The sequence below is a fragment of the Pongo pygmaeus genome, chromosome 5, assembly GCF_028885625.2.
Source record: "Pongo pygmaeus isolate AG05252 chromosome 5, NHGRI_mPonPyg2-v2.0_pri, whole genome shotgun sequence".
Lineage (NCBI taxonomy): Eukaryota > Metazoa > Chordata > Mammalia > Primates > Hominidae > Pongo > Pongo pygmaeus.
Genome location: NC_072378.2, coordinates 144,819,915 through 144,833,991, shown reverse-complemented (window position 1 = coordinate 144,833,991; position 14,077 = coordinate 144,819,915). Strand labels below are relative to the sequence as shown.

Below are 14,077 nucleotides of genomic sequence, written 5' to 3'. Positions count from 1 at the left end.
AGCTACTCAGTGCAAAAAAAAAAAAAAAAGGAAAACTGAACAAATTGCTAATGCCTAACCTAAATGTCAGTGATGCAGAAAAAGGTAGCCTAGTAGAGCGCAAATAAAATAGACATTGACCCCATTTTTTAATCTCTGAAAATAGGAATAAACACCTGTCATAAGTTAAAAGAGAAAAAGCTCAAAGCAAGCAATGTTGCATCTGATAATACCAGCTATTTTAAAGTAAATGCTGACTATGCTACTCATAGATCATGAACATGGAATTCTAAATAAATAAAATAAAAGGCTGGGTGTGGTGGCTCACACCTATAATCCCAGCACTTTGGGAGGCTGAGGCAGGTGGATCACCTAGGTCAGGAGTTCAAGACCAGCCTAGACAACAGGGTGAAACCCCATCTCTAACTAAAAATACAAAAAATTAGCCAGGCGTGGTGGCACATGTTTGCTGTCCCAGCTACTTGGGAGGCTGAGGCACGAGAATCGCTTGAAGCCAGAAGGTAGAAGTTGCAGTGAGCCGAGATCGCACCACTGCACTCCAGCCTGGGTGACAGAGTAAGACTCTGTTAAACAAAAAAAATTTTATATATATATATATATATATATATATAATTTATATATATTTATGTACTTATATATTTTATTTATATATTTATGTATTTATATATTTTATTTATATATAATAAATATATATATTTATTTTTATTTATATATAATAAATATATATATTTATTTTTATTTATATATAATAAATATATATATTTATTTTTATTTATATATAATAAATATATATATTTATTTTTATTTATATATATTTATATATAATATACATTTATTTTTATTTATATATATTTATATATAATATATATTTATTTTATATATATATTTATTATATATTTATATATAATATATTTATATATAAATATTTATTATATATTTATATAAATTTATTATATATATTTATTATATATTAAATATATATTTATTTTATATATATTTATATATAAATATATATTTATTTTATATATATTTATATATATATTTATTTTATATATTTTTATATATGTATTTATTTTATATATATTTATATATAAATATGTATTTATTTTATATATACATAAATATACACATAAAATAAAATAAAATACCATACTCACCCAAGAGGAACTGTTTAAGAAATATTACCACTTATATTATTTTCTATCCAAAACAACAAATAAGATCTGTCAATTAACATAACTATACAAAAGAAAAATTTAACCAAAAGAAATCTCCATATAGTGAAATTCACTATACTGCAATATAGTATGTCCTCAAAGGAGCAGGAAACTTTTATGACATAAAAAATACAGGAACCCCGGGTATTACATTTGTTTAATCATGCAATTAAAAAGAATAATCATTTCCTAGGGAACACTCAAATCTTAAAGATTTGGTGTATTGGTTCACTCCTTTGCTTTTGAAATATAACAATGCACTTCAGAACTGAGCAGTACTATGCAATGATTTTCATCAGTGGCTCTCCAAAACACACAAGGAGACTAAAATCTAAAATCTAATTCTGAGGCACAGTTTAATCACCCATACCAATTTTGTGACAAAGCACTATTTAAATATCACAGTTCCTGAAATAAACCATTGACCTTTCCAAAGAACAGAATTCAGTAGATAACAAATAGGAGAGTAGAGTCCCTGATTAAGGCTCAGGTCCCGTGGGGGACACAGCCTGCTAAGAAACTACAGATATTTACTTCATGGGTTGCAAACTGGTCTTTGACTTCTTCAACATCATCAGAAATATCATCCTGCTCCTGGAAAGTGTCCTCGGCAGAAAGCAACCAGGTCAGCACTTCCTCCAACGCTATCTGATAGCTGTCCAGATCCATGTCAACCTCAGTGACAGTGCTGGGGGTTTCAGCTCGGGGACTCTCATGCTCCTCCTCGGGCGCTGTACTCTGTAAAAACAAAGCCAAGAAAAACCCACACTTATCATGAAAGCAAGAGGTGTTCAGCAAACTCACACTGCATGGCGAACCCAAAGTACACACCACTCTGTCTTAGGCACTAATCCAATTCTCAGGAGCCAAATGGGCACTGCCATGAATGAGTCAGAACCATTGAGTAAGTCCGCTAGGGTAGCAAAGAGTATAAAAGCAGCATGCACTCATGAATTCTGTACTCAAGGAGATTCTAATATAGTTAGGGACAGAGAACCCACATGAATCACTTCTGAACAGAAATTGAAAAACAGCTATTAGAAAAGTAAATGCCATGGTCCCAACAAGGCATGATATTTGAGTTCAACAAAGGCTAAAACAGTCAGGAAAGTTTTGTAGAGGAGTTGGAACATGTTAGGCCTTTTCTGTAATTTAAAGAAAAAGAAAAGTGAGAATTCTGCTTTGACCCTTAGGTAAATTGCTTTTGCTGAACTGCATTTTAGCATTGCATTTTAGACACTAAAAGACAGCCACACAGCCTGTTGTACTGATTGTATTTTTCTTAGGCAGTTGCCCTCTGGTTTATCTGATGGCCTTTTAGGGCTCACGGAATAAATTTCTTTCAACCTCCTTCTAAATAACTGAGTATTTCCATATATACTTTAAGAGCTTATAACCAAATTGACTCTCCCTAGTTCTTTTGTTCCCTTTCAGAGCAAGACTTCTTTAAGACTTCCCTACATTCTGTCTCTACTTTATCAACTCTCATGCATAATTTTTAAGTAGAATATTTCAAACGTACAGAAATGTATAGAGAACAATACAAAAAATGCTCAAGTATTTAACAGCTACGGTTTGTTAACATTCCCTTTAACTTCAACTTGCTATTTGCCCCATGACTCAACTGAAAAGGATTTTATCAATGTCATCAATAACCTTCCCATTGCCAAACGGACCTTTCTAGCATCATCTTCAGGGTGACCATATAATTAACCAACAAACTAGAGTATTTTTGATGATAACTGTGCTCGAACGACAAATCTAAACCAGAACTGCCCCAAATAATCCCGGAGAGCTGGCCACCCACGTTCCTTGCTTCAGCCCTCGGTAGCACTCCTCAAGGCTGAGCAGCTTGAGCTTTCAGAAGCTTCTTTCCCTGCTTCTGTGACGCTGCCCTGGTTTCCTGCTGGTTCAACAGCAGCTGCTGACTCATAAGTAATGAATCTCCTCAAAATTAAGTTCTAGGCTCTTTTTTCTCCCCACTGTATACTGTGTCTGAGTAATCTCATCTACTCCTACTGGATTTAAAGAACCATCTAGAACCACCTAGGAGTCGATTCCAAACTCTCATATCCCACTATTTTCACATCTCCACTTCAGCGCCTCCTAGGCATATTAAACCATGTCCATATTCAAAACCTTCACTTTCTTCCAAAGCTTGTTCCTCCTCAGGCTTCTCCATCTCAGTAGATGGCTCCTCCCTGCAACTAGGTACTCCAGCTACAAACCTGGGAGCCAGCCCCGGCTTCTCTCTCCTTTATCTTCCACATTTAATACGTAAGTAATTCTGACCTTCCTTCAAAACTTATCTCAAATCCATCCAGACCTTTCCATTTCCACAACCACATACATCCATTTTCTGAACTGGAATACCTGCTAACAAGTGTCTTTACTTTCCTGTTTTCCCCCACCCAACACTCTCACCTTCACAATCCACAGTCCATTTCTCACACAGCAGCCAGAATGATCTTTCAAAAATGTAATCCCATCCTAACACGTACCTGCTGAAAACCTTTCACTGGCTTTCCCAATGCTCTTAAGATACAATTTAAAATTCTTAACACAGTTTACAAAAATACTGTGATAGTAAGAAATCAAGATAGAGTGACAGAAAGAGAGAGAGAGACAGAGAGTTGTATTTTGATAGATTAATCAGAAAAGACTTCTCTGAAAAGGCTCCATTTAAACTGAGGAAAAATGTGCAGGCTGCCATATAATGGTGGGTGCAGAAGCATTTAACAGAGGGGAACCTGCATGAACAAGAATCTTGGGGAAAAAGTGGAAAAAGTCCACTCTAACTGCAGGGCAGAGTAGCAGAGGTAGGCCACAGCTTGTAAACTATAGGAGAAAATGAAGTCTTTAAATAGCATTAGGAGATACACCTAATGCTAAATGATGAGTTAATGGGTGCAGCACACCACCGTGGCACATGTATACACATGTAACAAACCTGCACACATGTACCCTAAAACTTAAAGTATAATACTAATAAAATAAAATAAAATAAAAATGAGTATGAAGGCTGCAATAAAATGAAAACACACACAAAAGATATTTTGGAGGAAGGCTTGAAGAATCCAGGAAACTGAATATATGAGTTAAGAAATGAACCAATCAGCACAGAGTCGAAACAGTGGATAATTAAAAGACAGATGGTGCCAAAGTCAGAGAAAGAAAAATGAGTTAAGTTATGGACAAAAAATCCTAAAACTGTAGAGCTAAAATAACCCCTGGAGATCATTTAGCTCCAAACCTGTATACTATAATGAGAATATCTAAGAACCAGGAAAGTTAGTGACCAGCCAAAGGTCACTGAGATAGGCACCAGCATCCATGAGGTGGAGAAGGAAGGCACTATCTAAACACAAATGTTCAGACAGTATTAATTCAAACACATGAGGAAACTTTCAACTGACGGATATTTAAAGAGAAATGCAGGAATTATTCACTGACCACCAGCGTATGTTTGTAGAAAGAACAGGGCAGAAGAAGTCTGGCTATTAGGAGAGTAGCGGATGGCAAGCTATGTCAGAGAGAAGATTAAAACTTGATCACATTTTAGTTTTCAATTAACGTAATTCAGCCTCTAAGACACTAATGAAAGCTTGCAAATGAAGAGGTTAGTGTTAATACACTTGCACTTAATCAAATAGCAAATGTTTTCTGAAGTTCTTATCATGCCACCCTGAGCCCTAAACAGAAGTGATTATTTTATCTACACATCATGAAAAGTAAATGAAGTCTCCTTCCTTTTTAAGAGAGAAGGTCCTTAACTATAAGAACTAAATAAAATATCTCCCCCTTCTAACAAAATGCATTAAGCAAATGAATTTAAAACCCGGTAACAAACTCAGAAGACCATCTGAGCCAACTAAAAAGGTACATCATTAATGTAGAATAATAACTATACTTTTAGAGGCAAATACTTCCTAGCATTTTTTTCAATTATAGTAAGTTAGGAATTTTCCTCAGCATCATTTGATATTCACTACAAAAGAGAGCCATAGGTTCACAATCAGGCCTCATTTCTCAATCCTTTCTTTTCAGTAAATTTTTTTCTTTTTCTATAAATCACACTATTTTTGAAATGGGGGAAATAAAAGGATTGGTACATATTACCCAAAGAAAATTTAAAATAATAAGTAAATTCTCTGAATCTCAGAGGAAGGAAAAAAAAGATGCTATGTCAATTCAAGACTAGTATCATAATACGGGAATTAAATAATATTTTTTAAAGAAATCTGTTAAATGAGAATGCCAAAACAAATCAAGAAGAAAAATGATAATAATGATAGCTGTTGCTTGTTGAGTGTTTATTAATGTTATTTTAGATACTTTGAATTCATTATCTTTATGAAGTTGGTGGTTTTAACCACATTTTGCAGACAAAACTGTGATTGAAAGTTTAAGGAACAACCCAAAACAAGTAGCAGCAGGATGAATTTAAGGTCCAGAGCCCAAGCTGTCTTTCTCTCTGAAATGTAGTTCTTATAATTTTGAAATCTACATGTATATGTTGGTTGCTTGGTCACTAGAATGTTGAACCAAGTGACTTCTCAGGTCCAACTCTTAAGATATTCTCATCTTATGAATTATAAGGACTGGTTAGACTAAAACAGAATGACATTAAATATGGATTGATTCAAACAGTATAACTAAGGAAGAAAATAAATTATGATTTTATTTCTCTCTTTAAAACTTCATTTACATCCTGATGAATGAAATCATCATAATCCCTTCATGAAAAGCTCACCAAGTAGTTTACCATACATTACTCCTCCTAAAGAAAAGGGAAAATAAGGCTTACATTTTGATAGCCCTTGTGAGATACATAATGGAAAAAAAATCTTTTTTCAACGGCAAAAAAAGAAAGACAATTACTACTTAGAAAAAAAACTAGGCTGATATGAGAAAAACCATCTTTAGCACATGACAGAAATAAAAGCTAGTAATCAGATGATGTGAAAACATAGATTCTCAGCATGTCATGCAGCAGCATGATCAACAGCCCAGTTTTACTGGGTGAAATAAGGTATTTTCCTTCTTAATAAAGTCCATTGAGTTATGGTTTTCTATTACACGCATGGACAGAATGCTAACTGCTAAGCTGAACTTCTTATGCAAATATAAGCTGAGAAACCAAGATGTTCTCAGTCAAGAAAAAAACCCTCTGAAAGTGTTATCTAGTACCTAGGAGAAAACAAATATGGCAAGCCAAACACCTTAATAAAATGTTACCTGTACCTGTATATTAATTGCCTCTTCTTCACATTCTTTTTTATATTTCCTTGGGAGCGTCTCTACCTCACGGATGGCATCTATGGTGACTTGCTGAGGTAGCACCTCAAACAAAGATGTTAAATACATAATTATGGATTTCTTGTCAGGAAGCTGAACGGCAACATCTAAAAGTGGAAGAACATAAGAACCAGCTTAAATCAGGTGTCCAAAATATGTGAATTGCTCAATATCAGATATAAAATAACTCTCCTTAGTACCCATAAACAATACCTAATATATAATCTTTGCAATACCAGTAAATTGCCACTTCATAATATATGAGACAAAGGCAAAAGGGATTACTTATTTTTGTTCAGTATCTCATTTTTTAAAGTCTTCCCTAAAAGCCTCCCCAAAATGGTCAAAGATAAGCTACCATATGTTACCATTTAAGATAAAGATACAGACTTTATTCATACTATGAAAATAAGTCTAGAATTCAATCCTGCAACATTTATAACTAAAGTCTTTACATCACATGCAAGAAGCTCACATAAAAATGCATTTTAATGGACTAACCAGATACTGAATTTATCTAATAATTACATTTTCTTAAAACTTTAACTCTTACTTAATTTAGATTAACTATTGTCCAGTGCTGTAGTTAAATTTCTACCTAAAAGATCCTACAAATTGCTAAGTACAAAAGTATTAATAACTGTCAGTAATAAAATGACTTGCACCTATACTCCAAAAAGGAAAAGGTTCTTCAAGTCTCATAATTCATTTTAAAAAGGACAAAGAAACACTGCTTTTCAAGAATGCAAAATTGTAAAGCAAAATCAAGGTTGAAATTAAATACTGAACAATACCTTCAGGATCTAACAGCTTTTCAATTCCCAAATAAGTTTGAGCCTTGCTGAAGGCATGTTCAAGTCTCTCAATTGGTGACATTTTGACAACTTTATCCCAGCTGAAGAGATCAGGTCTGAAAACCATGCAAATAAAATGCAATGAAGATGAAATATGTGGAAACAAAGTAGGCATTATTATAATCTAATACATTTTAGTTTTAGATTATTTTTATTTGTGAGGTTTTTTTTGAGTTTATTTTTATATCCCGAAGGCTTGTCAAATACATACTTGAAATTAATTCACAAATATGAAAATAACAGATAATACTTTCCAAGGATCTTGTATTAGCTAAATAGGACTGCTATTTTCTGTGGTAACCATTAAGACTAGAAGTGGTATATAATGTTCCCAAAGAGTAGAAGAAGAAAAGGCGGTAAGGGGAAACCTACCAATACAAAAAGAGATAAGAAGGTTAAAAAAAAAAAAAAAAAAAAAAAAAACATAGAAAAAATAAGAAAAATGAGCAGCTCACACTATGTGGTAAAAATGAACCTAAATATATAAATCATCATAATCGCTCCCTCTCCCTCTCCCTCTCCCTCTCCCTCTCCCTCTCCCTTTTCGGTCTCCCTCTCCCTCTCCCTCTCCCTTTTCGGTCTCCCTCTCCTTCTTTTTTCGGTCTCCCTCTCCCTCTCCCTCTCCCTTTTCGGTCTCCCTCTCCTTCTTTTTTCGGTCTCCCTCTGTTGCCGAAGCTGGACTGTACTGCCGGGATCTCGGCTCGCTGCAACCTCCCTGCCTCGGGCTCCTGTGACTCTCCTGCCTCGGCCTGCCGAGTGCCTGGGATTGCAGTCGCGCGCCGCCACGCCTGAATGGTTTTTGTATTTTTGGTGGAGACGGGGTTTCGCCGTGTTGACCGGGCTGGTCTCCAGCTCCTGGCCTCGAGTGATCTGCCTGCCTCGGCCTCCCGAGGTGCTGGGATTGCAGACGGAGTCTCGCTAACTCAATGCTCAATGGTGCTCAGGCTGGAGTGCAGTGGTGTGATCTCGGCTCTCTGCAACCTCCACCTACCAGCCTCCTGCCTTGGCCTCTTAAAGTGCTAAGATTACAGCCTCTGCCCCACCGCCACCCCGTCTAGGAAGTGAGGAGCGTCTCTGCCCGGCCGCCCATCATCTGGGATGTGAGGAGCGCCTCTGCCCGGCTGACACCCCGTCTGGGAGCAAGTGAGGAGCGCCTCTGCCCGGCTGCCCCGTCTGGGAGATGAGGAGCACCTCTGCCCGGCCGCCCCGTCTGGGAGGAAGTGAGGAGCGCCTCTGCCCTGTTGCCCTATCTGGGAAGTGAGGAGCGCCTCTGCCTGGCCGCTACCCCGTCTGGGAAGTGAGGAGCGCCTCTGCCCGGCTGCCACCCCATATGGGAAGTGAGGAGCGCCTCTGCCCAGCCGCCCCTTCTGGGAGGTGAGGAGCGCCTCTGCCCAGCCGCCCCGTCTGGGAGGTGAGGAGTGCCTCTGCCCGGCCGCCCCGTCTGGGAGGTGAGGAGCGCCTCTGCCTGGCCACCACCCCGTCTGGGAGGAAGTGAGGAGCACCTCTGCCCAGCTGCCCCATCTGGGAAGTGAGGAGCGCCTCTGCCCGGCTGCCACCCCCTATGGGAAGTGAGGAGCGCCTCTGCCCGGCCGCCCACTCTGGGAAGTGAGGAGCGCCTCTGCCCGGCCGCCCACTCTGGGAAGTGAGGAGCGCCTCTGCCCGGCCGCCCACTCTGGGAGGTGAGGAGTGCCTCTGCCCGGCCGCCCCGTCTGGGAGGTGAGGAGCGCCTCTGCCTGGCCGCCACCCCGTCTGGGAGGTGAGGAGTGCCTCTGCCCGGCCGCCCCGTCTGGGAGGTGAGGAGCGCCTCTGCCTGGCCGCCACCCCGTCTGGGAGGAAGTGAGGAGCACCTCTGCCCGGCCGCCCACTCTGGGAGGTGAGGAGCGCCTCTGCCTGGCCACTCCGTCTGGGAAGGGAGGAGCGCCTCTGCCCGGCCACCCCGTCTGGGAGGTGAGGAGCGCCTCTGCCCGGCTGCCACCCCGTCTGGGAGGAAGTGAGGAACACCTCTGCCCGGCTGCCCCATCTGGGAAGTGAGGAGCGCCTCTGCCCGGCCGCCACCCCATATGGGAAGTGAGGAGCGCCTCTGCCTGACCACTCCGTCTGGGAGGTGAGGAGCGCCTCTGCCCGGCCGCCCCGTCTGGGAGGTGAGGAGCGCCTCTGCCCGGCTGTCACCCCGTCTGGGAGGAAGTGAGGAGCACCTCTGCCCGGCTGCCCCGTCTGGGAGATGAGGAGCACCTCTGCCCGGCCGCCCCGTCTGGGAGATGAGGAGCACCTCTGCCCGGCCGCCCCGTCTGGGAGGTGAGGAGTGCCTCTGCCCGGCTGCCACCCCATCTGGGAGGAAGTGAGGAGCACCTCTGCCCGGCCGCCCCCTCTGGGAAGTGAGGAGCGCCTCTGCCTGGCCGCCACCCCGTCTGGGAGGAAGTGAGGAGCGCCTCTGCCTGGCTGCCCCATCTGGGAAGGGAGGAGCACCTCTGCCCGGCCGCCACACCGTCTGGGAAGTGAGGAGCGCCTCTGCCTGGCTGCCCCATCTGGGAGGGGAGGAGCACCTCTGCCCAGCCGCCACACCATCTGGGAAGTGAGGAGCGCCTCTGCCTGGTCGCCCCGTCTAGGAGGTGAGGAGCGCCTCTGCCCGGCCGCCCAGTCTGGGAAGTGAGGAGCGCCTCTGCCCGGCCGCCCTGTCTGGGAGGTGAGGAGCGCCTCTGCCTGGCCGCCACCCCATCTGGGAGGAAGTGAGGAGCGTCTCTGCCCGGCCGCCCCGTCTGGGAAGTGAGGAGCGCCTCTGCCCAGCCGCCCCCTCTGGGAAGTGAGGAGCGCCTCTGCTTGGCCGCCCCGTCGGGGAAGTGAGGAGCGCCTCTGCCCGGCCACCCCGTCTGGGAGGTGAGGAGCGCCTCTGCCCGGCTGCCACCCGGTCTGGGAGGAACTGAGGAGCGCCTCTGCCCGGGCGGCCCCGTCTGGGAGGAGAGGAGCGCCTCTGCCCGGGCGGCCCCGTCTGGGAAGCGAGGGGCGCCTCTGCCCAGCCGCCCTGTCTGGGAGGTGAGGAGCGCCTCTGCCCGGCTGCCCTGTCTGGGAGGTGTACCCAACAGCTCCGAAGAGACAGCGACCATCGGGAGCGGGCCATGAGGACGATGGCGGTTTTGTTGAGGAGAGGGGGAGGAGGTGTGGGGAAAGGAAGGAGAGATCGGATTGTTGCTGTGTCTGTGTAGAAAGGGGTGGGCATGGGAGACTCCATTTTGTTCTGACTGGGAGAAATTCTTCTGCCTTGGGATGCTGTTGATCTATGGCCTTTCCCCCAGCCCCCTGCTCTCTGAAACATGTGCTGTGTCAACTCAGGGTTAAATGGATTAAGGGTGGTGCAAGATGTGCTTTGTTAAACAGATGCTTGAAGGCAGCATGCTCTTTAAGAGTCATCACCACTCCCTAATCTCAAGTACTCAGGGGCACAAACACTGCAGAAGGCCGCAGGGTCCTCTGCCTAGGAAAACCAGAGACCTTTGTTCATGTGTTTATCTCCTGACCTTCTCTCCACTATTATCCTATGACCCTGCCATATCCCCCTCTCCGAGAAACACCCAAGAATGATCAATAAATACTTCAGAAATAAAAAAAAAAAAAAAAAGTAAAATACAAAAAAAATAATAATAATAAATCATCATAATCAATGTTAATGGACTAAATTCTTCAATTAAAAGATCAAGATTAGCAGAACACAAAATCCAGCTCTAATCTGTCCTCAGGATATTCCTAAAACAAAAGCCTTGGAAGAGTTTCCCTCCAATCCCCCGCTTCCATGCTACTATATTGTCTAGGACTGTATTTCATTTCTATCCTGATTTTCTTTTAATCTCACAAATTGGACATTATTGTTGCTTTGACTTATCCAAAAGTTAATCATTTTCTTTATTCTGTGTCTGTTCTTGCATGTTAGACCAACCCACCTTCTGGGATGCACTTCCCCCACTTCCCTCCCTGAATTCATCTCCCATCACTCCCCCCACTCAGGTCACTGCAGCCACTGGCCTCTCCTATGCCAGGTGCCTCCTCTGCTCTTGTCTGATGTATTTTCCTTCAGTGTGTGTACTATTTCTATATACTACACAACTTTATTATTGTCTGTCTCCCTCTGTTGGAACATAAGCTCCAGGAGAACTAAGATTTTTGCCTGTTTTGTTCTTTGCTGTATACCCTGTGTCTAGCACATAAAAGGCACCCCACACATATTTGTGGAATCGATTAATTAATAAATGGAAAGGCATATTAGCTAAAATTCTACAGTTTCTTGATAAAATCCCTTAACCAACTAAAAACCTAGGGCAACCTCCTTTAACCTCATAAAAAGTGTACCAAAAAAGCTACAAAAAATATCATTCTTATGGTAAAACACTAAAAGCACTCCTTTTGTTATCAACAACAAAAATTCTACCCACTATCACCAATTCAAATCAACATTGCATTGAAGGACAAGGCACAACAGAGAACAAAAAAGAAAACAGAAGAAATAAAAGGATCATAATTCTAGGACATTCTAATCCCTCCTCCCCCAAAAAACCTACAATCTACAGAGACAAACTTACTAAAATTTGTAAGAACTGATTAAGTTTCCGGATATAAGATGTAGAAAAGTCCATTGCACTTTTATATACCAGCAAAAAAAAAAAAACAGAGGAAATGAAACTTGAGAAAAGTAATCATTTACAACAACAATAAAACACAACAAATTTTGCCTTTGGCATTTAAATCCCTGATCCATGTAGAAATCATTTTTTTTTTTTTTAGTGTGGTGAAGTAAAGATCCAATACATTTATTTGTATATGGGTAATCAATTGTCCAAACCATCTATTAATCTGCAATGTCAGCTCAAGCGTATATCAGATTTTCCTGTATAATGGAGCAATTTCTGAGTTCTTAATTTTATTAGGTTGAACCATATGAAAACGCCATTCTTATATAGCAAAAACACTCACGTATCGGCAATTTCATGTGGTTCAGCTTATATTGGCGTGTATTGATAGTACTGCATAGTCTTAATTAATATAGCTTCATAGTTTGGGTTTCTTTTTGGAAAGTATTTCAGCCTGGTTCTTAGAAGTCTACTGGCTATTCTTGGGCCTCGTCTTTTATATAATTAGAATCTGTTCACAAGTTTCATTAAAGAAAATTTGGCTATTTTTAATTGGTAATGCATTAAATTTACAGAGTTTTACTTTCCGTATGAGAAGAAAAGCTAACACAATTTTTTGTATACATTCTCAGTGCTGAATGAGTGGGGTTGAACTATGTGAATTATTTCATATTTTTTAAATTCAAAAAAATGCAGGAGAAACTATGGACCTTGTATTGTGGCATTTAAGTCCTAAGGAAATCAAAACTTCATGGGTAGTTTTCTTCCATATTTCTTTTCTTTTTTCTTTTTTCTTTTTTTTGAGACGGAGTCTCGCTCTGTCGCCCAGGCTGGAGTGCAGTGGCGCGATATCCGCTCCCTGCAAGCTCCACCTCCTGGGCTCACGTCATTCTCCTGCCTCAGCCTCCCGAGTAGCTGGGACTACACGCATGCGCCACCATGCCAGGCTAATTTTTTGTATTTTTAGTAGAGATAGGGTTTCACCGTGTTAGCCAGGATGGTCTCCATCTCCTGACCTCGTGATCCGCCCCCCTCGGCCTCCTAAAGTGCTGGAATTACAGGCGTGAGCCACCGCGCCCAGCCGATATTTCTTTTCTGAAGGTTTTGGTAGAACATGTGCAGAAAGGAGAGCAGTGGGACTGGAGAAGGGGCTTCAGGGAGTAGTGGTGGCAGCAAAGGGACAGAGAGGAGACACGAATTTGTAAAGCCCACTTCTAGATAGAGTAATGTCTCACTTATGTCGGTGGAGGACAGCATTAAAGGCGAGTCCATCTGTCCAGCTGGTGGTGAAGTTGAGGACATTGACTTGGCTGTAGGGCCTAGTGGTCTGACGCACCCAGCTGAGCAGGATCTTCTCACTGTTCGTCTGCTGCAGGTCCGACATGACATCCTTCATGACATCTTTCACCTATATAAGAGAAACCAGGCCTGTCTATAACTAATACTTCAATAATTTACTTCAATTTACTTCAATGAAGTCCTTGAAAAAGCAATATTGCACTAATTAACCATTATGGAGCGGGTAACTGGCATTCATTTTACTTCAGATTTTTCTGTAGACACTAGAGCAATACATTTTAACAGTGATTATTTTGGGGGACTAGAATTTGAGGTGATTTTTACCTCACTTTTATACATTACTGTGTTTTCTATATCTTAAAAGCAATACTTGTACTATGTTTGCTTACAATAAACATAACTTTCATAGTCATAGAAAGTCATATTTGAACTCTATGTGTTTACAAAGACCTTTTCAATTAAAAAAATTTTATTTTCTACAAAAATGAGAAAGGAAAAACTTTTGAGTGACTACAAAATAAAGTATCTTTCCTGATTGCAATCACAATTATACTCTAGAACTAACATTTTATATTATTATTCTAAATTAGTAAATATGTTCTATGAAAGTGCTCAAAGAATAACATAGATCTATCTAAGGGACACAGGAGCCAATTTAAGGGGCTCACACTGGCCAAATCTAGGACGACTTGAACACTGAAGTGAGTACTAGTAAAAGATTATAAACCTATGCAAATGTCCATGAATCTATACTGATAGACAAATGAATAAATGAATGGAGAGAGAGATAAGA

At 41.4% G+C, this 14,077-nt stretch overlaps 1 protein-coding gene across 10 annotated transcripts in view; it reads right to left on the bottom strand.

The window, feature by feature from the left end:
• The window catches only part of UTRN (utrophin), a 575,792-nt gene that overhangs the window by 422,412 nt on the left and 139,303 nt on the right, over positions 1-14,077 (bottom strand). For all 10 annotated transcript variants that reach the window (XM_063666718.1, XM_063666723.1, XM_063666719.1 and 7 more), the window contains 4 exons: positions 13,221-13,393; positions 7,310-7,425; positions 6,462-6,622; positions 1,752-1,955 (listed from right to left, as the gene is read on the bottom strand). In XM_063666718.1, coding sequence (XP_063522788.1) covers positions 1,752-1,955; positions 6,462-6,622; positions 7,310-7,425; positions 13,221-13,393 — 654 coding nt within the window. The remainder of the gene's footprint in view (positions 1-1,751; positions 1,956-6,461; positions 6,623-7,309; positions 7,426-13,220; positions 13,394-14,077) is intronic.